The sequence below is a fragment of the Zootoca vivipara genome, chromosome 3, assembly GCF_965207765.1.
Source record: "Zootoca vivipara chromosome 3, rZooViv2.hap1.1, whole genome shotgun sequence".
Lineage (NCBI taxonomy): Eukaryota > Metazoa > Chordata > Lepidosauria > Squamata > Lacertidae > Zootoca > Zootoca vivipara.
In genome coordinates this window covers 63040915-63064138 of record NC_142586.1, presented here as the reverse complement: position 1 = coordinate 63064138, position 23224 = coordinate 63040915, and the positions used below count along the sequence as shown (strand labels likewise).

The 23224-nt window shown below is 43.5% G+C and overlaps 1 protein-coding gene across 2 annotated transcripts; it reads left to right on the top strand.

Moving 5' to 3' along the window:
• The first annotated feature begins 113 nt into the window (after positions 1 to 113).
• Positions 114 to 14258, top strand: ZC3H12D (zinc finger CCCH-type containing 12D). Of its 2 annotated transcripts, none has more exons than XM_035108778.3 (6): positions 114 to 252; positions 5159 to 5585; positions 8123 to 8262; positions 9763 to 9997; positions 10419 to 10525; positions 12008 to 14258. In XM_035108778.3, the coding sequence occupies exons 2-6, from the start codon at positions 5284 to 5286 to the stop codon at positions 13042 to 13044; spliced, it is 1821 nt and encodes a 606-aa protein (XP_034964669.2). In that variant the 5' UTR covers positions 114 to 252; positions 5159 to 5283; the 3' UTR covers positions 13045 to 14258. The 2 variants fall into 2 exon arrangements, with proteins under 2 accessions (XP_034964669.2, XP_060128723.1); XM_060272740.2 differs by lacking the exon at positions 114 to 252 and adding an exon at positions 4415 to 4544.
• The last annotated feature ends 8966 nt before the right edge of the window (positions 14259 to 23224 follow it).

Genomic DNA, 23224 nt, shown 5'->3' with positions numbered 1-23224 from the left:
AGTCTAATGAGTTAAATTTTATGAGATGCCCAATTAAGGAAGTGAAAATGTTCCCATGAAATGAGTTGCAGTTTGCACATTGCACTTTCAGTTGGCACCAATAACAATGTGCCTTGAAAAACAGGCAGCATTTCCTTGAGTGAATAGAATTGCAAATGCACTGTAGCTTGCTGAATGAGCTGCTGGATAACAGCGATGGCTTACCCAGCCTCACATTTCTCTGGTCACTGAGGGAAGGCATTGCACTTCATTGTGAGTACCAACTATTTTTTCCAACATGTTCAGCAAATCCACTTGGATGGGTTAGCAAAGCAAAGCAGAGCTTAGTGTGAACCAGGGTTTGGACCTTACCCCACTTCTTGTAGTGTTTGCTACATATGTCTCCTGCCCTTCCAATATAATCCTTGCATGCATAGGCAGAGTGCTTTTTACCACAGAGTCGTAGGAAATTGGGGATGAGCTTCTGTAGGTCAAAAGGTCCATCTTCAAGGCACTGTTCCATCTTGAAGGATTCAAAACTGCATTCTCATTGTGCGCCGTGTCCTTTGGATAACATTACTTCTGATCAGAAAGCTCTTGCTGAAACATAGGAGGCAAAACAAATTGTGGTTTTGCACACTTTCAACTGCAAGAGAAGACAGAAAGTGAGAGACACTCATATTTACTTTCCCTGCCTGTAACCTGTAGCATTGTGCCATAGGCAGCTACTGCTCATTAAAACTTTTTTGTTTAGTCGTTTAGTCGTGTCTGACTCTTTGTGACCCCATGGACCAGAGCACGCCAGGCACTCCTGTCTTCCACTGCCTCCCGCAGTTTGGAGAACACTGTCCAACCATCTCATCCTCTGTCGTCCCCTTCTCCTTGTGCCCTCCGTCTTTCCCAACATCAGGGTCTTTTCCAGGGAGTCTTCTCATGAGGTGGCCAAAGTATTGGAGCCTCAGCTTCACGATCTGTCCTTCCAGTGAGCACTCAGGGCTGGTTTCCTTCAGAATGGATAGGTTTGATCTTGCAGTCCATGGGACTCTCAACAGTCTCCTCCAGCACCATAATTCAAAAGCATCAATTCTTCGGCGATCAGCCTTCTTTATAGTCCAGCTCTAACTTCCATACATCACTACTGGGAAAACCATAGTTTTAACTATATGGACCTTTGTTGGCAAGGTGATGTCTCTGCTTTTTAAGATGCTGTCTAGGTTTGTCATTGCTTTTCTCCCAAGAAGCAGGCGTCTTCTTATTTCGTGACTGCTATAGCCATCTGCAGTGATCATGGAACCCACCCAAGAAAGTAAAATCTCTCACTGCCTCCATTTCTTCCCCTTCTATTTGCCAGGTGGTGATGGGAACAGTGGCCATGATCTTAGTTTTTTTGATGTTGAGCTTCAGACCATATTTTGTGCTCTCCTCTTTCACCCTCATTAAAGGGTTCTTTAATTCCTCCTCGCTTTCTGCCATCAAGGTTGTGTCATCAGCATATCTGAGGTTGTTGATATTTCTTCCGGCAATCTTAATTCTGGATTCATCCAGTCCAGCCTTTCGCATGATGAATTCTGCATACAAGTTAAATAAGCAGGGAGACAATATTTAGCCTTGTCGTACTCCTTTCCCAATTTTGAACCAATCAGTTATTCCATGACCAGTTCTAACTGTAGCTTCTTGTCCCACATAGAGATTTCTCAGGAGAGATTTCTCATTAAAACTAGGAGCCAGATTAATAAAAGGGGGAGGGTTTCAGCTCAAGGTGTTATGTTGCTATTGTATTATGCAGCACATCTACAGTAACTTGAATGCATGCATATACATACATATACACACACCATGCCCTTTAACCAGGAACTTACCTCATTTTCAACAGTAAGGAAGAAAACACTGATGGGAGAGCCAAGGATAGGAAATGGCAAAAGTAACCATTTCTAAGTGGATAGCCATGTTAGGCTGTTGCGGACCAAAAAAAATCAAGGGTTGTAGCACCATAAAAGTTAACACTTCTATTATTATGGCATAACCCATGATGGGCAAAAGTATAAAACTTGAGTTCTTCATAAGCATCAATAATTAGTAATTGTTTCAGTTAATCTGTCCACCCCCTCAATTCACCACAAGCTTGACTGATACATCCTCAGTATAAAACATTTATTCTTGCACAGATTGATCTCTCCGATTCAAAGTAATTTTTAAGCAGTTAATTTTTGAAGTTCCTCTCTGACTGATTGGACTGAGTGCTGTCTCAATCACAGCACACAACAAACCTAAGCATGGCATCAGGCTTCCCATAGCCTCCTCTCCCACATCCCAAGGCTCCAGGTGGGGGGCAAAAGAGGTTGACCAGCTGATCCTGGCAAACAGGTGAATCAATTAGATAAAGGCAGAGGCGGAGCATATGCTCGCGCTGCCCAGGGTGGGGGGCGCTCCCGAGGGGGGCAGGGTACGGAGGGTGCCCTCCCACACACCACAGTTCAGGGTAGGAGAGTGGCAGGGATGCTGTTGCTCGGAGCTACTGCGGCCGCGTGCGCCTTGCCACAGCTAAGGAGGGCTGTTCTCTGCTGCCGGGTTAGAAGACCTTCTGCCGCCAGGTGCAGGGTGTGCCAGCCACTCACCTGCCATTTTGTCACCCCCTTCAGTCATGACACCTGGGACAGACCACACACACCACACACCCCTTCCTACACCCCTGGATAAAGGGAAAGAGAGTGTAAAATGTTGAGTGAACAGTGTCTATTGTGCCCCCAAGGCCAGTTGCATGCCCAGTGGAAGCATTTTTATCCGTTTTGGTTCATTCTTTAAATGATGCAGCTTTTTCTCCAAGGGCTGGAGCAGAGCTGGATGGGTTCAGTTCCTCTGCAGTTAGTAATGTGTAGAGGTACACACACTCATTGCTATTAGGCACGTGTTAGAAGCCAGTATTGAGCTGAGCAGTCTGGTAGCTCTTCCTCCTGCTAGGCTCCGGTTTTGTGCTGGAAACACTACAGGCTAGAAGGAAACCACAGCACACAGCTCGCGTGTGCAAGCTTCTTTGCAGAAAAGATAAGGAGCTCACCCTTTCTGTGTCATTTTGAAGTTGCTTTGGCAACATCTGATGTACTGTTGCAGCTGCTGGTCTAAATCCGACGTCATCCTTTGTCAGAATTGCCAAACAGCAACAACAACAACAACCCTGTAACATTTTGGAGCATGTTTGGTGAAGATACAAGCAGGGCAACTGCCATTGCTGCTGGTGCAACCCACCTGCTGGTCAGGGTTTTTTAGGACCCCCCCCCCCACCAAACCCTAATGCCTCCCCTACTCAAGGTTGCTATTTGAAAGAAAAATCAGACTTGCAAGGTCAAAATACGCATTTGACATGTAGTTTGGCTCTCACCCCGTGAGGCTGCCATTTGATAAAGCCTTTGAATAAGTAGCTGCAGTTGCTATTAGTGTTTAGTTATGCCCGTGTTTCCCAAACTTGGGTCTGTTTTTGATCTACTCCCACCATCCCTAGCTAGCAGGACCAGTGGTCAGCATTGATGGGAACTGTAGTTCAAAAAAAGCTGGAGAGAGATCAAAGTTTGGGAAACACTGACTTATACACTACCTAGAGGTAGGTAGGTAGGTATTATATGACCCCATGTATAAGACGCCCCCTATTTTGGGGGACTCAAAATTAAGAAAACACCCCTCAGCACTAACCGTGTATAAGACGAGACCCAATTTTAAACCTAATTTTTTGGTTAAAAAAACACCTAGTCTAATACATGGAAAAATACGGTAAATTATGAAAGCCAAAACACCTCACAGTCAGCAAATGACGCTCCTTTGTCAAAGACCTTCGCAACCAGGGTCTTTTCATTGTCTATTAAATCTTTCTGTTGTTGCTAGTGGTGAGACAAATTTCCAAGATGATGCTGAACAGACAGAATTGCAGTGGCTTCCCCAGAGTGACTCTAGGGCACAATGGAGCCTGCATTCCATGACAATGCTGGACCCCATCATACAGGTGTTTCCCCCTCAGTCACAAAGCATTGCAGATGTTGATATTAGGGGTGCATGGTGGCATCATTTGGAGGGAAATATGCTCCCCTCCCCCCAAAAGTGCTACAAGTAAAGTATCCTGTTTCATAACCTCATCCCTTCCAATTATGAACAGTGGTAGTCATACCAGAAAAAAAAAATCTAGCACAGACCAGCCGTACTCAAAGAAACTGAAGAACCACAACAAGCTAGGCAGAATTTGTTTTTGTTTTTCAATGTTTAAAAGATATGTTAATTGCTAAGCAGTTGCGGCATTTGAAGTCGCTTCACAAACTCAAGAGAGATGATATCTGTATTTTACTAACCACACTGCAGAAGTGCAATCCCTCAGTTACGTTGTTTTTGGATGTTTTAATCAGAGATAAACCTGAGCTGCTTGTGCGTATGCACACATGTATAGGCATGTGCATACGTCACTCTTGCACACCTATTTAGGAACATACCTGCTATTCTGACGAATCTTGCTCGTCCAGTGGGTATATTTAATGAGAGGAGTTCATTTGTGCTCAGAATATCAGAAGAAAGGCTGGAGTCTTTTGGTAAGTCAAAGGCAGCTGATATGAACTGAGCTCTGTGCAGCAAGGGTTCTCAAATGTCCTCATGAGCTTTTCTTAACAGAAAACTAAACCTTATGGCCTCCATTTTGGCTTTAGAAAAAGGCAACTTACTGTTCATTCTTCTCAAGGTGCAAATTACTCCTCCCTGGTATTAGGAAAAAGGGGGCTGAAGTCTCTAGGAACAGGAACATTTTGGAACTCGGTATCATTTAATCCACATAAAATATGCATAATTGCACCAGTTATGAATATCTGTTAGCTCAACAGCAAGCTAGCAACAGGAGGGACACACAAAATAGATTATTGTATTTATTCACTTATTTTTAAAAGTTTAATTGATATATTAATGTTACTTAGTGACTACCTACACAATCCTGCCAACATGCTGATGTAACTACTTGTTTATTATAATATATAAAAACACTGTCTTTTTAAGAAAGCATACACAAATCAATGGAGGGGACCGTGACAGCTGCTTATTATCCATTAAATGATGCATGGTTCATACTTTGAAGACTAAGGAAGGTTGCTATCTTTAGTATTTACTAAACAGTAAATTACTAAATGAGTGTTTTCCTTTTGTTTCCTCTCTAAAGCTGAACTGGCTGCATTGGATCAATACCATTGACTGAAAGTCCGCCATCAAACAAGCACACACGAAACCACACGAGGGCCTCCATTTTTAAAGTGCCCCTGTGAGTTTCCTATCTTTGGAGAAGAAATGGAAGCGCAACACAGCAAGCTGGAATTTTTCCACAAGTTGGGCTACGGAAAGGAGCAAGTCTGCCATGTGCTGGAGAAGCTAGGTCAAGACGCCTCAGAGAACGATTTGCTACAAGAACTGGTCCAGGCAGGCAGCAGGCCTCAGGAGCCTGAGAACTGGACGCCACCTTTTCACCCCACCCCTGCTGCCCATGGATCATGCAGGCCTCTGCCAATTTCCAGACAGTCTACTGAGGAAGGAAGTGATCCCTCCAGTGTCTTGAGAGCTATTGTGATTGACGGCAGCAATGTTGCTATGAGGCAAGCATCTTTTTCATTTTGTTATCTCGGTGACTTCTCTGTTTCTTAAGCTTGCCCTGTGGTGCAAGCCAAACCTTGTCCGTAGATAAGATGGGACACCTGAGGTATGGGAAATGCGCTATGGGGTTCAGAGGAGCATCACCCCCATTTCCAAGTGAACCGAATAACTGATTTGCATCATGTTTGGAGCGATGAGAGTGAGGTGATCTGAAAGCTCTTCTCTTGGGGTGGTTGATCAATGATGGCACATTCATACAAGCATGTGTCATCAAGCAAGTGATAAGCATGCTTGTGTGAACTATCCCATTTGCCTCATTTCCCCAAACTGGCATGCCTCTCATCTCTCTCATCCCTTTAAAGTAAGCCATGCAGAAGTTTGCACATGAGGAAGTTGCGCTGTGCCGCTGACTGCTTTGATGCAAAATTATGTTCTCCAAAAGGAGATAAGAGTTATTTGTTATGGTAACAGGCCTCTATACAAACGGCCGACTTCCTGATGATAAAGCCAGAGGTTGGTTGGTGGTGACAGGGAATATAGCTGCAAGAGCTTACATTTAAGGGGAAATGTGAAGAGAGGGACAAACAGACTGGCTTGGCTGTGTCTGCCTATTAAGCACATATACAACCAATCTCTTTAGCATGCTAGAATTCTATTTCCCAAACAGGAACTCCCGAAGAGGTATCTCTCTTCTACAGACTTAATTTACAGCATAATCCTAAACATGTCTACTCAGAAGTCAATCCTTCTGAATTCAGTGCAGACTAGCAGGGCTAGGCTTGCAACCTTAGTTCAACAATGATGCCATTTCCCCAAGGCTCCTAGGAATTGCAGTTCTGTAAAGTGGACTGGGGATTCCTAACAAAGAATCCTCAACATCTGCTCCAAACTACAATCTCCATGATTCTTTTGAGAAAGCATGGCAGCATAATTGGCATATAATGGATATTAATTTCATTTTTTATGGCTAAGTATTCCTTTTCTCCTTAATTGTGCAGATTTTGGCGGTGTCTGCACATCATAGTAGACCATAAACCATGGTTTACTGATCATGAGCCACTTTGCTCCTTCCCGTTTTGCTGGATTCATGATACTATAGCACATGAACTGGGCCACTGTGACCTTCTGTTTCAGCTACCAACAACCTGCCCCTCTAGTATCACTGCTAGAGCCACAAACTCCATTACTGGCTTCCCACTATTGACACTTTCCATTTTGACTTGCCTTTATATATATATATCTTCTGATGGCTGTTAAATGATGAAATATCCAGGGACAGGAAGCCCTAAAGCAGTTAGTGCCCTCCAAATATTTTGGACTAGGTTGGATACTGTTGCCCTAAACTAAATTAAACTTCTTTGTTTTCATACTCAACAGGCTGCTGAAAGATTAAACAAATGCCAATAAAATCAATGACTCACCTCTTTTTATCCTGGTAAACAAGTGCAAGGTTTCTTTCTCTTGTGGGTGGAGTTCTGTTTCAGATAAACTCAAAGACCTGCATATGAGAGTCAATGATGTTAGAATTGTTCATATAGGTAGGCAAGGGAAACAACCTAGGGCAACAATCCTGGGGGTGGGAACTCTATGATCATGCAGAATCTCGTTGATAGAGAGGTAATAAGGATGCTGGCTTAGATTAGCTTTTAAGTTTGGTGGTCATAAAGTCCAGTGCACCTGGCCTGGGAGAGCATGGCCCTGACTGAATCCAGTGAAAAAAGCAACTGAACAGATTCTTGGGCTGTGGCATTGTTTAGGGTGTTTGGTTGGAATTTTTGTTGTTGTTGTTATAGATGTTAATTTTTGCTTTTGTTTTTAGATCTCATTATGATTTATGTGGGAAATTGGTCAATTTGGTTGTACACTTTTTGATGTGTTGTTTATTGTTTATGAATTTTTGTTATGTTTCTAATTATGTAAATCTTGTCATGTTGTCAGCCACCTTGAGCATCATTTTAACTATGGAAAGGCATCACACAAATTAAGTGATGATGGTAGAGGCTGAAGTAAAATTACTTTAGAAATTTCATTCATCCCTATACAACTTGGTTCCATGCCTTGCCTATTTAATATCCTTGCCTATTTAATTTCCTCCATCTACATATATTTCTGAGCTGATTTGCCATGATAAAGAATCAAGCTCTGACTCATCATTCCCCAAGGTGACTTCTGAACAGCAGGGGCATAGAAGGGAAGGAAACAGTCAGCAATAGTAGCTGCCTCTGCCCTCACATTTTCATGAGAATATCAATGATACAAAATACTAGAACACATGTAAACTGAGCAGATATCATAGGCAGTAACTGTCGAAAAGCAGCAAGACTTTCTGACCCTAAAACAGGCATCCCCAAACTTCGGCCCTCCAGATGTTTTGGACTACAATTCCCATCTTCCCCGACCACTGGTCCTGTTAGCTAGGGATCATGGGAGTTGTAGGCCAAAACATCTGGAGGGCCGCAGTTTGGAGATACCTGCCCTAAAACATACTTCCTTTCTCTCAGTCTCTCTCTTTCTCTGTCTTTTCTTTTTTTTCTTCCAGTCATGGAAATAAGGAAGTGTTTTCATGCTTGGGAATTCAGCTGGTGGTGGACTGGTTCAAACACAGAGGTCATCAATATATCAAAGTCTTTGTCCCATCATGGAGAAAGGAAGCAAGCCGATTTGATAACCCCATTACAGGTAGGCATGCCTCCCGTACATATTTTAGGTATAAAAGCTTGCAAAATTTTAGGTCACCATTTTGGCTCCTAGTTCAGACACATCCCACAGGATTTGGTGCAAACAGGTGTGCTTTGGAAAACTCTTCCAAGGCTGGTCTAGGATAATAAGATGGGCAAAATAGAGTACTGTAGATACAACTGAATTATTTTCTGTTATAAACACAGACTTTGATGTATTTTCTTTCAAACCTTTGCTGTATTGCTTAGAGAGTGCAAGAGGCCAATTACTTTCATTCTCTCTCCCCAACAAACATGTCTCCTACAAATAGCCTGGCATCTTTTTCTGCCTTGTGTTTCTTTCTAACAGTAATATTGAGATGTCCGAGACTCCAGGTCAATGGCTAGGGTTAATAGCTCATGAATGAAAACATCCCTTCTTACCTGTGGTAATGGTAAAAAGAAAAAAGAAAGAATATCACATTATGCATTTCCATAATTCACATGGATGTTGCAGGTACTCAGTAGCTAACACATTAACTAATAACATGAAAACATTAAAGGATGGTTATGGAGGAAGTGATTTTTAGACTACAGAGTGGCAAGGGAACCAAGGACCACATTTCCTCATGGACAACCTTCCAGGGGCCACATGCCAGTAGTGGGTTAATCCAGAAGAAAAAGTCTCAGAGCAACCAATGTGACACTTAAGGAAGGTGAGGGTTATGGCTAGAGGAGAATTTCAAGAGCCAGAAAGAGAAGTCAGGAGGGTTGTATTTGATTCGTGAGCTGAAGTTCCTCACCCATGTCAGTGACATTTGTTTCAACCTATCTGTCTATGCTTATCCCTGTAGAAATAAATTCCAACTCATAGTGGAATGTTATGCTTCCCAAAGTTAAGGTCTACTCTACTATGTGAAGGGCAAACTATTTTTTTAGATTTATACGCATCATCCTCAACTGCATCACTGTGATTCACCTAGTTCTCTTCCCGTCTGTTACATAAATTGATGACCTGCTTTATTGTCTTGGGACCGCAAGCCAACTTACTCTAGTGAAATGTGATAATGTAGACCTGAATTGTGCTTATTAACTGGTAGATCAGATCACTGATAGTGCAGATTAGAGCAGATATTAATCCGCCATTTTACTCTGATGACATCACTCCTACCACAAGCCAAATTGAGCTCTTGATTGGTCCAGTTTATTAAATGCTGAGCATGCAAAATCCACATTGTGGAGTTCTGGCCCTCTTTAAATTTAATCAATTAATTTACAGAACAGTTCACATTCCAGTTACACTGAAATCAATGGAATTAAAATGGATTCAATCCAAATAATTAAATTTAATTTGAGCAGCTGATTCTGCTGTTAGTTACTAATATAGTGAGTTGAATGGAGAAACCTTTAAGCACATTTTTGAGGATTCCTTGCATGATTTGTGGTGGTGTTCTTATTCCAAACTTCTACTTGGGATCTTCTTTTTTGTTTTGTTTAATTCTCTTCTCTTATTTTTACGTAGATCAGCATGTTCTTGAAAAACTTGCAAAGCAAGCAATTCTTGTGTACACACCATCCCGCAGAATGAAAGGCAAAAGGATGGTATGCTATGATGATCGGTACATAGTTAAACTGGCGTATGAGCAAGATGGGATCATTGTTTCTAATGATAACTTTCGGGACCTGCAGAATGAAAATCCTGAGTGGAAATGGTTCATTGAACAGAGACTACTGATGTACTCCTTTGTCAATGACAAGTAAGAGACTGGCCTATTTGCAAATATTATTTCACCTTGGGTCACATATCTGTGTGAAACTGAACCATAGCATAGTCAGCTGCAGGTCTCATAACATTATGGGTGGAAAGTACTTAGCTTTTCGAAAAGGCATCCTTTGAGACATTTTCTTTGCATCTGTTAGTACACATATTATTTGTAACCTAGGCCATAACAAAAAAAGTAACTTAATTGTATGTACCTATGTTGCCACAGATTGTTAATTCTGCCCATTTTTTATCCAGTTAACAGCTAGATATAAGATGCTACTATCTTCCCATCAGTGGAGGAACTGTGTACATGTTGCAAATCTTTTTTTGCTAAGAATCCCTTCGGTAAACTTAAAATACAATTCAGAAAATATGGTGATGTTTGTCCAATAAACCGATCATTTCCTTTTTAGATTTATGCCTCCTGATGATCCCTTAGGCCGGCATGGACCCTCTCTTGACAGCTTTCTCAGCAAAATGCCACAGATTCCTGAGCCAAAATGGCAGCTCTGCCCTTATGGTAGGTTTTGTTTAATGCCATTCACAGCTTTATCTGCCTCCCTGGTGAGATCCACAGGGAGATTAACTTGAGGCTCTAGAGAAAGAACCAAGACACAAGTGTTATTCAGACATTCCAATCTCTCATACAACCAAGGAGAGCAAAGGTGTACATGCTTGCTCCACTCAAGTTGGAGAGAAATTCTGAAGTGGGGAAACTTCCCTACTCAGGTAGACTCCACACATTATTTTTGCCTCCATTGCAGACATTTGCCTCCAATTTGTGGAGAATGATGAAAAAAGCAGTGGGAAAATGCACCTAGTGTGCTCATCCCAGCTCTCCCTCATGCAATTCTAATTCCTTTAGTGGGTGATTCATGCACCTGTTTTTCATGTTTTCAGTGTAAAATACAAATGGGAAACATGTGCATCAACCTCATGCAGAAATGCTCAGGCTCCCTCAACTTCTGGAGCTCACAAATATTTCAACAGAGGTGACAACAGAAGCACATAAAGCAAGTGTGCAAGCCACAACTTTTTGCCACCTTAAAAACAATTGCAAGTACTCCCCCATCTCATTGCAAAAGGTAGCAGGTAATATGTGACGTCATAGCTACTTTCCCCCACTCTGTATTTGTTTCTCTCTTTATTTAGAGTATTTTCACCCTTCTCTTCAGCCAAAAAAAGACTCCTAGAGTGGGTTACAGAGGTCAATACTAAGACTGTAAGCCTGACTAACAATTACATAAAAGACAGGGCATAAAAAGAAAAAGAAAGAAAATAAGAAGCAGAGAGAACAAAAGGGTAGAGGAAAATAACAAATTCAAACACTAGCTCTTAGTTCTAGATTTCAGCAGGTCATGGAGCTGGATCTAAGCACAGTGGAAGGTTCTGCGGCTTCCTCTCCCTCCAATGGCTTCTGTGATTGTTGCTGGTAACTGAAGGGAAGGCTCTCAGCTTGAGGGGTGCTAACTGCTGTTTTCTCTCCTGCTGGTGACCTTCTAGTGAATCTCACCATACAGATTGAACACCGGGGGGGGGGGGTATTATTGAGCAAAGCATTATGATACACTTCTACATGTCTTTCAAGTGAAACAATAGCCTGTGGTATGATACCCACACTTCACATGTTGTACCTTCTTTGCATAGCAGGAATTACCACACAGTGTGAGAAATATACATGCCACATTCTCACTGCACATGCAAAGCTATCCTCAAGTTAAGAGAAGCTTGCTGTTCTGACAGTGGCCACAAAGGGGCTGAATGGCACTTCTGATACAAAGATGAAGTATCAGAATACTCTGGGCATACCCAGGGCAGCCAATGACTTGAGTTTCTGAAAAACATACCATTCTCTCTTAATATTAATTTGTTCTATAAACTGATTCGATCAAAAGCATCCAACAGGCTTTTATCTGCCGTGCAGGCATGCTTCCGCAACCGTATGTTGCATCCCACCGAACATGTCTTTAGTAAATTATCTGCTCTGTTTTCCCCCCCACAGGCAAAAAATGCACATATGGCATCAAGTGCAAATATTACCACCCAGAAAGACTGACTTGGGACCATCGCTCTGTAGCTGATGAGCTCCGAGCTAAGACAAAGACCAACTCACTTGCTCAGAGGACGGAGGAAGAGAAGACAAGAGCAAACCCAGTAAAGAACAGAGGTGGGAATACCGGTACATCACATTTACCTGGTCCCACCAGTGGTAGTGTTACTAGCAGGAGCAGCTCAGCACACAGCTTGGCAACATTTCACAGTAATCCCCAACGGTGGGAAGGAGAAGGCAACAGGGATGCAGCAAGTGACTGGACAAACATACATCAAGATAACTGGCAGCCTGAATCAACTGAATTACAACAAGATCAGGCAGGGGCCATGTCAAAGCAACTGACTGCATTGTCCCTCAGTGCCAGCAAATACTCTGGAAATACTCTTGCTGGACCTGGTAAATATGAAGACATAGTGGGTGACCCACGTAAGGATCACTATCTCAAATACAACCAGACTTCATCTCTGTCTCCTCACAGTCTGTGCTGGGATTGCCCTTGCTTACAAATATGTAATTTTCAAGGATGTTACAGAATGCAAACAACAGCAGTGTCAGTCCTGACCTCACAAACACCTTCTAGTTTGCTAAGGGATGGCTTGAAGGCCCAACATGAAGGACAACATGGCTCTATGGTTTCTTTGGCTGAGTCGTTTTCAGGCTGCAAGGATGGAGATATGAAATATCCTGGAAATCTGCAGACCAAATCTTACAACCCATTATTTTTTACGGATTCCAGCTCATTCCACGCACTAGACCATTACATACATTCTTCTGGTACTGAGGCCCAGCAGAATTTGACTCTGCAGTCACTTCCTAGAGAGCAAGCAAATGTCCAGCAAGCACAGTACTTTGGTTTCCCATATAATGTGGCAGAGCAAACTGGGTCCTCCTCCTACACCGATATTGTAGATGCGACACACTTAATGCCATTCGTTCAATGGCATGGGACCCTACATGGCAGATCTCCTAACAGAAAACCATGGTAAGGAGAAAGAGAGGAGTTGGTAATGCCCTATTCAAAGACTCCAGTATTCACCTTCATGCTCAACCTGAACAATTCTCAGTGGAAAGTAGTATTTATATGCTGGCCTTGAGATTTGTTTGTATTCTACTTCCCCTACCTTCCTCACAATTTCTCTTCTGCCATCATTGCAAGCAACATCCTGACCTTCACTCCCTCAAGCCAGTTTGTGTTCTCCTTTCCAGAGACTACTCACATGCCACACTTCCCAAAAAGCTTTTCCTAGATCAGTGTTCTTCAACCATGGATCCCTAGACTACAACTCCCAACATCCTTGACCATTGGCAAAACTGGCTGGGGATGTTTTGAGTTGTAAACCAATAACATCCAGAGACTTAAAGTTGAAGAACACTGTTCTAGATCACCACCACAACCTCCTCTGTTACAATCTGTTTAATTCCAGTTAACCCCTTCTCCACAAACAAATCCATCTTTAGCAAATCCATCTTTCAGCTTTTTCTTATCTGTGTCTGAGGTCTGTGTAGAGCTTATCCTTACCAAGGTTATACTGGTGTTACATTAGTGTGATATAAAGATGTGGATGAAAAATATATACAGCTAAATATTTGAGGATGTGTTGTTGGGCAATGCTGATAGGGATGCAGGCCCATACGCGGGGGGGGGGGGGCGGCAGCAGGGTACACTTGCCTCAGGCCTCGGGGGACCCTGCCAGGGACTGGTTGCTTTTTTTGTTTGTGTGTGTAATTTTATTCTAACAAGACTTCTGTCCTGGGCCTCAGACAAGCTCTGCATGAGCCTGCAGTGGGGGCCCTCTCTGGTATGTCCAAGTAATGTTTATAAATGTTCAGTATGCTTTGCATAGAATACACATGCTCAGCTGGGCAAACAAGGCCCTGTGTGGATGCTCGAGTGGCATCTGTGACCAGAAGCATCTTTTGCCAACTTTGACTGGTGCTCCAGTTGTGGCATTTTGCCACAGGTTCATAACGACCAGGTTAGATTATTATAATGTAGTATATAGCAGACTGCCTTTGAAATGAATTTTTGAAACTGCAGCTGGTCCAAAATATAGTAGCAGCTCTTTTGCTCCATTTAAAAATGTTTTTATATATTCTTCTTGCATTGTTTTAGCAGTTTATGTATATGCTGCCTTGAAGACCAATTGGTAGAGGGGTGGGCTAGAAATCTTTTTAATTAAATAAACAAACCAGCAACACACCCCTTGTGTATTTCATTTGACTCAGATACTCAGATATATGGTGATAAATATATGTCAAAGTATCTCCATCTTTTAAAAAGCTTTTGAAATAGCTGGGACTGTAGGGAGGAAAGAGATCCAGAATGGGACTGGACCACAGAGGAGAGGAGGAAAGACAAACTATTTCCCCTCACAGTGTGTCCTTACTAAAAACATAATAGCTTGGATTCAGCTAACCCAACGTTTTAACAGAAGCCAGCACAAGGGACACAGTCACAGGAAACAGTCCTGCCCCTCCCCCCATGACTAATACTGCTAAACTTTGGAGAGAGATAGAGATGCTATCACACTTCTCAACACATGTGTATTTTTGTGCTAAAAATCCAGTCAGAGGTTAATTTCTAATTTTTTTTGGGGGGGGGTTACATAACCAGAATGATCAGTATAGCAATATATACAGACCTGGTTCACACATCATGATAAGCCAAAACTAAACCATAATTTATTAAGCAAACCACAAATCTCTGCTCATATGATCAAATAAACCTTGACTTGTTTTCCTCCCAGCTATTTTGTATTTCCCACCTGCTGTTGGATACAGAGGTTTGGAAAACAGATTCTTACTGTCTCATAGCATATGGAGATTGCTCCAATCTCCAATGGAGATTGCTCCAAGCACAATAAAGGTGACTTCCTCCACCTTTAAACTAATGTTCCCCACAAAAATACTTAGGCTAGAATAAATCACAGACTCTTAGCTTTGTAAATAAATGAATATTTTACTCACAGTTTCCAGAGGTTACAGCAAACAAGTCTCCATTTGCTGGCAGTAAAATAAAGATGAAGAAGGTTCCAAATGACTTAAAACATAAGGTACTTTGTTTCCGTCCAAAAATGATTGTGCTATCTTTAAATTAGCAAATATATAGGCTGTAAGATTTCCTTTTAAGTAGCATTTGCTGTGTTGGGAGCCAAGCTGCATGGCTCTTTCTTTGCTTCTTCCAGGAGCCTGAGAGCCTGCTAAGCCACACCCACTGGCAACCTGAGCTCAGGTTAAGACTTTCATGCATACAAGACTTGATAAAGATGACACTGCTGTTAACACAGCTAGTGGGAACTGTCAAACATGGGAAGCGGTTACATTTTTAAGTTGTTCTTGGTTAAGCCACACTTAAACCAGTTAAAGAACTGTTGGGTTGCTAAGCCAAAGTTAATGCCAGCAAGCCCACAACATACCACGATTTCTTTTAACAAACCACAGTTAAGGCACTGAGGCTGGGCTCACACATAATACCCAAGTTGATTAACGAAGGGTTGTTTTAACCTTGGTTTACAGTTGCATGAAAAGCAGGCTACAGTAAGGTCAGCTAGAGGAGCATCTTTCCCACCTGTAGGCTGGGATCCACAAGTGGTTTAAATAGAGACGTTTGTGAAGGGAAGAAGGAGCGGCGGATCTCTATCCCCACAAGCTCAGGCTGCTGCTACCTGCCGGAAAGCAGCAGCAAGACCTCGCCCCTCTTGGCAGGGGCTGGATAGCTGAACGGGAGGAAAGCATCTGGGGAGGAGCAGGAGCAGGGGTGTCCCTCGCAGGCTGGGGCCACAGGGCTCCTAGGCAGTCGGTGGCAGATGCCTCTTGTTCTCATCTAGTGTGTTTCAGACGGGTATGTACTATATAGGCCCCACTTCCACAAAATATTCGCATTAATATAGTAGGTATAGGGACCCAGGTGGTGCTGTGGTTAAACCACTGAGCCTAGGGCTTGCTGATCAGAAGGTCGGCGGTTCGAATCCCTGTGACGGGGTGAGCTCCCGTTGCTTGGTCCCAGCTCCTGCCAACCTAGCAGTTCGAAAGCACGTCAAAATGCAAGTAGATAAATAGGAACCGCTACAGCGGGAAGGTAAACGGCATTTCCATGTGCTGCTCTGGTTTGCCAGAAGCGGCTTTGTCATGCTGGCCACATGACCTGGAAGTTATACGCCGGCTCCCTCGGCCAATAATGGACCTAATGGTCAGGGGTCCCTTTACCTTTACCTTTAATATAGTAGGTAAAGGGGGGTGGCTTCCAAAGGAGAAGGGTGGCGATTGGAGAAGGACGCTTGTTATTCTTCGCTGCTCCTCTTAGACAGCCAATGCCTTTGGGGGGGGGGTTCAGTTTTTCTCTTATCCGGGAGCGAGCAGAGGAGGCGCCCTGACAGGGAGGGCAGGCAAGGCCAGGCCTCCACTTTTGTGCTTCAGCCAAGAGGAGAAACAAGTATGCAAACTCAGCGCCCCACCCCAATTTTCTGCCCATTTCCACAGCTTTGCTAAAAGCCTTTCAGCGGCAGCAATCTGTCTTTCCCGCCTCCCCGCCCTTTTCCCCTGGGTTCGGTCTACTCACGGATGTGTGCAACATTTCTGGGCCAGCCCCTTGCAAGCTTTTCTGCCGCTCTCTTGTGGACCGTTTTATCTTAGCGGCTCCCATTTTGGCGTTCAGTTACAAAATTAACCTTGCCTACACCCCTAATTGCTTCTATCTCTTCCGCCAGTCCTTATTCAGTTTATTGCCAGCTCAGCTAATTGCTCTTCGCTTATTGCAGTCAATCTGTTAAATTTGTCTCGCTCTTCCCAACTAGGGTTGTCACCTGTCCTGTATAATACAGGATCGTCCCATGTTGTTGTTTAGTCGTTTAGTCGTGTCCGACTCTTCGTGACCCCATGGACCATAGCACGCCAGGCACTCCTGTCTTGCACTGCCTCCCGCAGTTTGGTCAAACTCATGTTCGTAGCTTCGAGAACACTGTCCAACCATCTTGTCCTCTGTCGTCCCCTTCTCCTAGTGCCCTCAATCTTTCCCAACATCAGGGTCTTTTCCAAGGATTCTTCTCTTCTCATGAGGTGGCCAAAGTATTGGAGTCTCAGCTTCACGATCTGTCCTTCCAGGGAGCACTCAGGGCTGATTTCCTTAAGAATGGATAGGTTGGATCTTCTTGCAGTCCATGGGACTTTCAAGAGTCTCCTCCAGCACCATAATTCAAAAGCACCAATCCTTCGGCGATCAGCCTTCTTTATGGTCCAGCTCTCACTTCCATACATCACTACTGGGAAAACCATAGCTTTAACTATACGGACCTTTGTCGGCAAGGTGATGTCTCTGCTTTTTAAGATGCTGTCTAGGTTTGTCATTGCTTTTCTCCCAAGAAGCAGTTGTCACCTGTCCTGTATAATACAGGATCGTCCCATAGGTCAATGTAAATACTGCATCCTATATTGTTGGGAACTACTGAACTATAGAATTTTTGATACTCATTTCTCATAGGAGTCTAATATATGACCCTCTGCATAGGGTAGCATTTCTAGTTCATTATTGTTTGTATTTGATTCAGCGTTAGACTATTGATATCCATAAACCATAATCCAGTAGCATTTCATGGGCAGAATTCCAAGTATATAGTTCTGATTGATTTTAACAGGACAGGATCACTGGCCATTTAAAAAATGTTATAATAAATAAGCAACCCTTTGCATATATTTGCCACTAGCTTTTTACTTCTTTGCTAACATCTGGGAACTTGTTTGACCAAAGATGGTCAATTAAACTGTTCAAGAAGGGTTCTGGCCAATTTTATTTAATTTATTTTAGAGACTTATATGCCACATATTTATCAAAATGATGCCAGGGTGATTTACAATAATTAAAATAGAATTAATAGGAAAATAAATTTAAACATAAATTATTAATCTCTTATGGTTCTTCACTCCCCCCCCCCCGGGAGTCATGGTTCTGGAAATGAAATCTCTTCATTGATGGGACTGTCCTTGACTTAAAATAAATAAATAAAACATTGGCATTGTGTCATAAAGTGGTTTGAAAACAGAACTCAAAAAAGGCAGTCAAAAATTACCACAAAACAAATATCTGGATTTCAAACGTAACACTCCTAATGCTTTGCTGGTTAAGGTTAACATGTTGTGAACCCCCTAGAGAACAGACAGTTGAATAGATGATATAACAGTTACAAAAAAAAAACACCAAACAGTTTTCAGTTTCAAAGTGTTTAATATTTATTTGAACAGTACTTGTAGGCAGTACCTTGCAGCATGTTGCATTTGAATCTGGCTTCCCATCCATCTTCTCATAAAACTAGCCAGGTGTTAATACTTTTTTTTTGAAGTGCGGTGAGAGAGGAATCAAGGCACTTTTTTTTTTGAAGTGCGGTGAGAGAGGAATCAAGGCACTTCAACATTTGACATTTCAAAATTTTCAGAGTAATTGAAAAAAGGTGGAGCATTTGTCTTATGTAGAGAAACTAGACTAAAGGAAAAACAATTGAAGGCGATTTCCTCCCTCAAACTGAGGACTGAGATCATCCAGTGCTTCAGAAAGAGTGATGATGGCTCTGCTACTGTATGGAAACTCAATACAAATGGAAGACTGTGATCCATAATTTACTACCACACAAGCAGCGGTGGAGAAATTACAGTGGGGAAGAGAACTTGGAAGATATGGTTCAACATTGCCAAAATACACAGAACTATTGGCACCAGAAACAACATCAGATGAGAAGTGTGTGCTTCCCACAGGAGGTCATCTAAGGATGAGATAATACAATTTCAGAAGCTACAGAAACGAGTAAAAATATTATTCCAGTAAAGCAAACATAGTCTTGATAAGAACTTGGAACCACAAAACCCCTAATTCACTATGCAATTATAATTGTACATTATGTGACATGCAGAACTCCTTTTCTAACCAATGGGAATGGGATGAATTCCATGTTAAAGTTACAAATTTAAAAGCTGTACAAGAAGAAGGAATGAAAATCAGCAGCAGAGGACAGATGATTTATAGCTGGCAAATCTGACCCTGTCTAATCCAGCCTCTGCCATCCTGGTGCCCTCCAGATGTTTTGGTTACAACCCCCATCATACCCAGTTAGGTGGTAGTACAAAACATCTGGAGAGCATCAGGTTGGAGAAGGCTGGTCTAATACATATGTGATCAGAGGACTTGATGACTGTAGAATCCACTGCAGACTACAATACAGTGACTTGCCTGCTTCTTGTCTATTTGCCCCAACCTCCCTAGCCCTCCATCCAGGTTGCTATAAAAATGTACACCTGCTCAAGGCCCAGGACTTTGCTTTTCTACAGGTATAAACATCCAATAACTGATGAGATGCAAACCGTTTTTATAATGCGCTGATGATGAAAAGAAACCAACAGCCTCTTTCTGCCATCAAATGATGTGACAAGGGTATTGAGATGAAGGTCACATCTAATTCACAATTGTAGGACAAGATTACAAGTTTGCAGATAAAGAGTACTAGAAGAGTCGGCTTACAGAGCCTCTTTCAAAATTAAACCATTTATGTGTTTATTCGCTTCCTACTTTGTGCATACAGGACCAGAAGTATGTTAGAAACCTACTTTGTGCGAGTAGCATACAGCAATATGTGATTTAGTTAGTATAAAATTTAGAGTGGAGTACACACATAAAACCACGTGGTGTCACCCTAGTTTACAATATGGAAGCCTGAAGCTGCAAGGCAGGAGGTATCTAGTAGTGCCAAAGGCAGGATCTAATATTTGGCCTGTGTGTAATTTGTTTTTGTGGGGGTGAAGGCATCAAACTTAATACCTTTGATATAAAAAACCCCCACTATTTCTAAAAGCTGTTGAGGCTTTTATTCAACATGAATAAATATATTTTAGCAGTAAAGGTACCCTTGACTGTTAGGTCCAGTCACGGATGTCTCTGGGGTTGCGGCGCTCATCTCACTTTATAGGCTGAGGGAGCCAGTGTTTGTCTGCAGACAGCTTCCGGGTCATGTGGCCAGCATGACTAAGCTGCTTCTGGCGAACCAGAGCAGCGCACAGAAACGCCGTTTACCTTCCCGCCAGAGCGGTACCTATTTATCTACTTGCACTTTGATGTGCTTTCGAACTGCTAGGTTGGCAGGAGCTGGGACCGAACAATGGTGGGAAGTACCATGGAGCCAAGGCGTTCCCAGGTTCTGAGAGCCAGGAACTTAAATGTGCCCCCCCCTTTCCCAGCCTCTCATCTGGAAGCAAGGGAATGCAAGGCCAGGTTTTCTTTGGCGGTCCTACCTCAGTCAGAAACAGATGGTGCCAACATGGAGGGGAGGGGAGGCCAGAGTTAGTGTTGACACTCCACAGCCAAAAATATCAGCCTGGCAACTGGAAGAAACACGTCCCTTCCTCTTTTTGCACAGGCATTACCAAAGCCTGAAAATCTTTGAAAACACATTTCAAATGCTATATAAAACAATGTATATACCCTTTGAAGACAATGGCTACAGTCATGTGCCTACTTAAATGGAAGCAGGGGTTTAGCAGGACTTACCTTTCAGAGTAAAGAAACAAAGGAGGCTATAAGAAGCCTAAGACCAAATTAACTATTTGCCAAGTGCAACAATTCGACAAACTTCAATGTGTAAGCTAATTTTAAAAAATAAACAGACAAGCCATTCTACAAATAAATTGTTCATTTCAAACACTGGTATGAATAGCAAACTAAATAAAGTTTAAACTAAACTTTAATAAACTAAATTCAGGAAGTGGACTTCTGCTTGCCTCATGGGACTTCCCCTTCTCATCCGCTCAGAGGGTTGGGGAAAAGATCTGGGAGGTATGGGGGTGGGAGAGGTTGCAGGGGATAAAAGCGTATGTTGGTGCTTACTGTGATAAGTTCCTTCTCTGTAGGGAGAAATACGATCCTGTGTGGGTTGTCACTGCCCATCTCACCACTGGCAGGAAGTAACTTTATTTTTTTAAAGAGTATACCTGCGGCTGGGACAAACCATTTATCTCAAGTTCAATTTGTGCTTAAACAAGTAACTTTACAGTCAGGAATGAACAGAAGGAAACCAAATAGCTAGGAGCAGGAAATTTAGCGGTCCCAGTGGGGCATGCCTCTGTTCCCTGGACCCCTGTCCCAAGCTTGCCCTAATGGCCCCTTTAGATAGTACAGGTGAAGGGGAGAAGGGGGACCTCCCCTCCCCCCCGTTATGTGCTAAAGAGCAAGAGGGGCAGGGAAATAAGAGGCCCCTGAACATTGGGGGAAGGCATGTCTGGCCCCCTTGGGAACCCCCCCCCCCCAATGCTCTGTATCTGATGACCTCTCCCATGCACACAGCAGTACCTGGGAGGGCCGGATAATATTTCTCCCTACAGAGAAGGGACTTTTAATGGTAAGTACCAATGTATGCTTCTCCTGTAGGGAGGAAATATGATCCTGTTCTCAAATTGAGTGAGAGTCGCTGTGGGCTCTACCTTTTTGGTGTTAAACATCTGTTGAACCACTTGTCTCCCAAGGAGTCCTCTGCTGAGGCGTAAGTATCTCGCTTGTAATGACTCATGAAGGTGGAAGGTGAAGGTCAAATGGTCTCCTCTCCCTGCCACCACAGGTAGCTCCTGCAAGGTTTAGGCCAAGGGTCTGCCACTGATAGAGCTATGAGTTCTGCAAACCATGTCCTCCTTAACCAGAAAGGACCCCTTACAATGATCTGCCCTGGGGTCAATCTGACCCACTTGACAAATCTCTGAATAGGTACTGTGGAAGTAAAGGCTTATAGTTACACACACACACACACACTGACCAGGTAGGAGTCAGGGAACCCTAGCCCATTGCTCCACCTTTTGGTTCTCTGGACCAGTGTTTCTCAACCAGTGTGCCTCCAGATGTTTTGGGACTACAACTCCCATCATTCCTGACCACTGGTCTTGCTAGCTAGGGATGATGGGAGTCGTAGTCCCAAAACATCTGGAGGCACACTGGTTGAGAAACACTGCTCTGGACTTGCCAATAGGACCTTGGAGGGTCGAAGCAATCTACCATTTGCTTGAGTGCCTGTGGAACTCCATTCCACCTGATAGAGCTGCCGGCGGCTGAGCCCAACTGCTCAAGTGTTGGAGGCTCTGCTGACAGGGATTCTGGGTGTTTACCCACCTAGGGTGGAAGAATGGTGGCCTCCTACATGAGGGCCAGAGCCTTGCTGCCACCCTCCTTGCATCTATATGCCTCGGTTGTCAGGGCGGATAGGCACATGCTTGCCCCATCAGCCTCCTGAAGTGATGGAAGACCCGTCTGATCACTCTGAGTTCCAACCAGTTGATGGATTGGATGGCTTCCTCCTTGAACCAGGTCCCTTGAGCCTACTGGGCCTGTGTGTAGGCTACCCACCCTATTGCGGCTTTCCTGAGCCCTTCCCCCACTGCTGCCCCTGGTGAAGGGGCCCTGACGGGCCTGTGGCAGGCGGAGGAAGGCTGTGGGGCTTAAGGTAAGCCCAGAGCCTGTCCCAGACAGGCCAGCCCTTCAAGATCCTGCAAGGGGTGCATAGGCTTGAGTGGTCCCCTTCCCCCTTTTCCCAGCTTACCAGAACCTCTGGGAGTGCTGGAGCAGGCTTTTCAGGTCCCTCATACCTCCATGGCTGAGGAACTCGCTGCTACTGGAGTCGGGGTGATCGCAGGAGCCCTTACACAGACACCAAGTGACTCTTCTGATCAATCTCCAAAAACAACTCTCCTCCTGAGAGAAGTCCCTTTGGTCTGTTTAAGCTCTTTCCAAGGCTCTCCTCACCAAGAACATCCAGAAAGCCTCCCAGGCTGTCGGCCCAAAATGCCCACACAATAGATACCATGCAGGAGGAGATCTATAGAGCCTGGAGAAAACAAAAACCCTGTAGGAGTAGCAGAAGGAAGTGGAAGTAGGATCAAGGAGTAAACAAAATTAAAATCCCTTCCAATATGGCATTCCTGCCTCTTCTCTTTTGCTGTGCCTAGAGAAGCCGGCAAGACACCAGTGGCTGCCAGGAAACTGGAACTGGAGATAAAGGGGTTGTCCCTGCCCCAGGTATACACTCTCTCTCAAAAGAGTTGTTTTCTCTCAGTGGTGAGATGGGCAGTGACAACCCACACAAGATCGTATTTCCCTCCCTACAGAAGGGAAAATCCATTCACAGTAGGTAGAATTCACAGAAACATCAT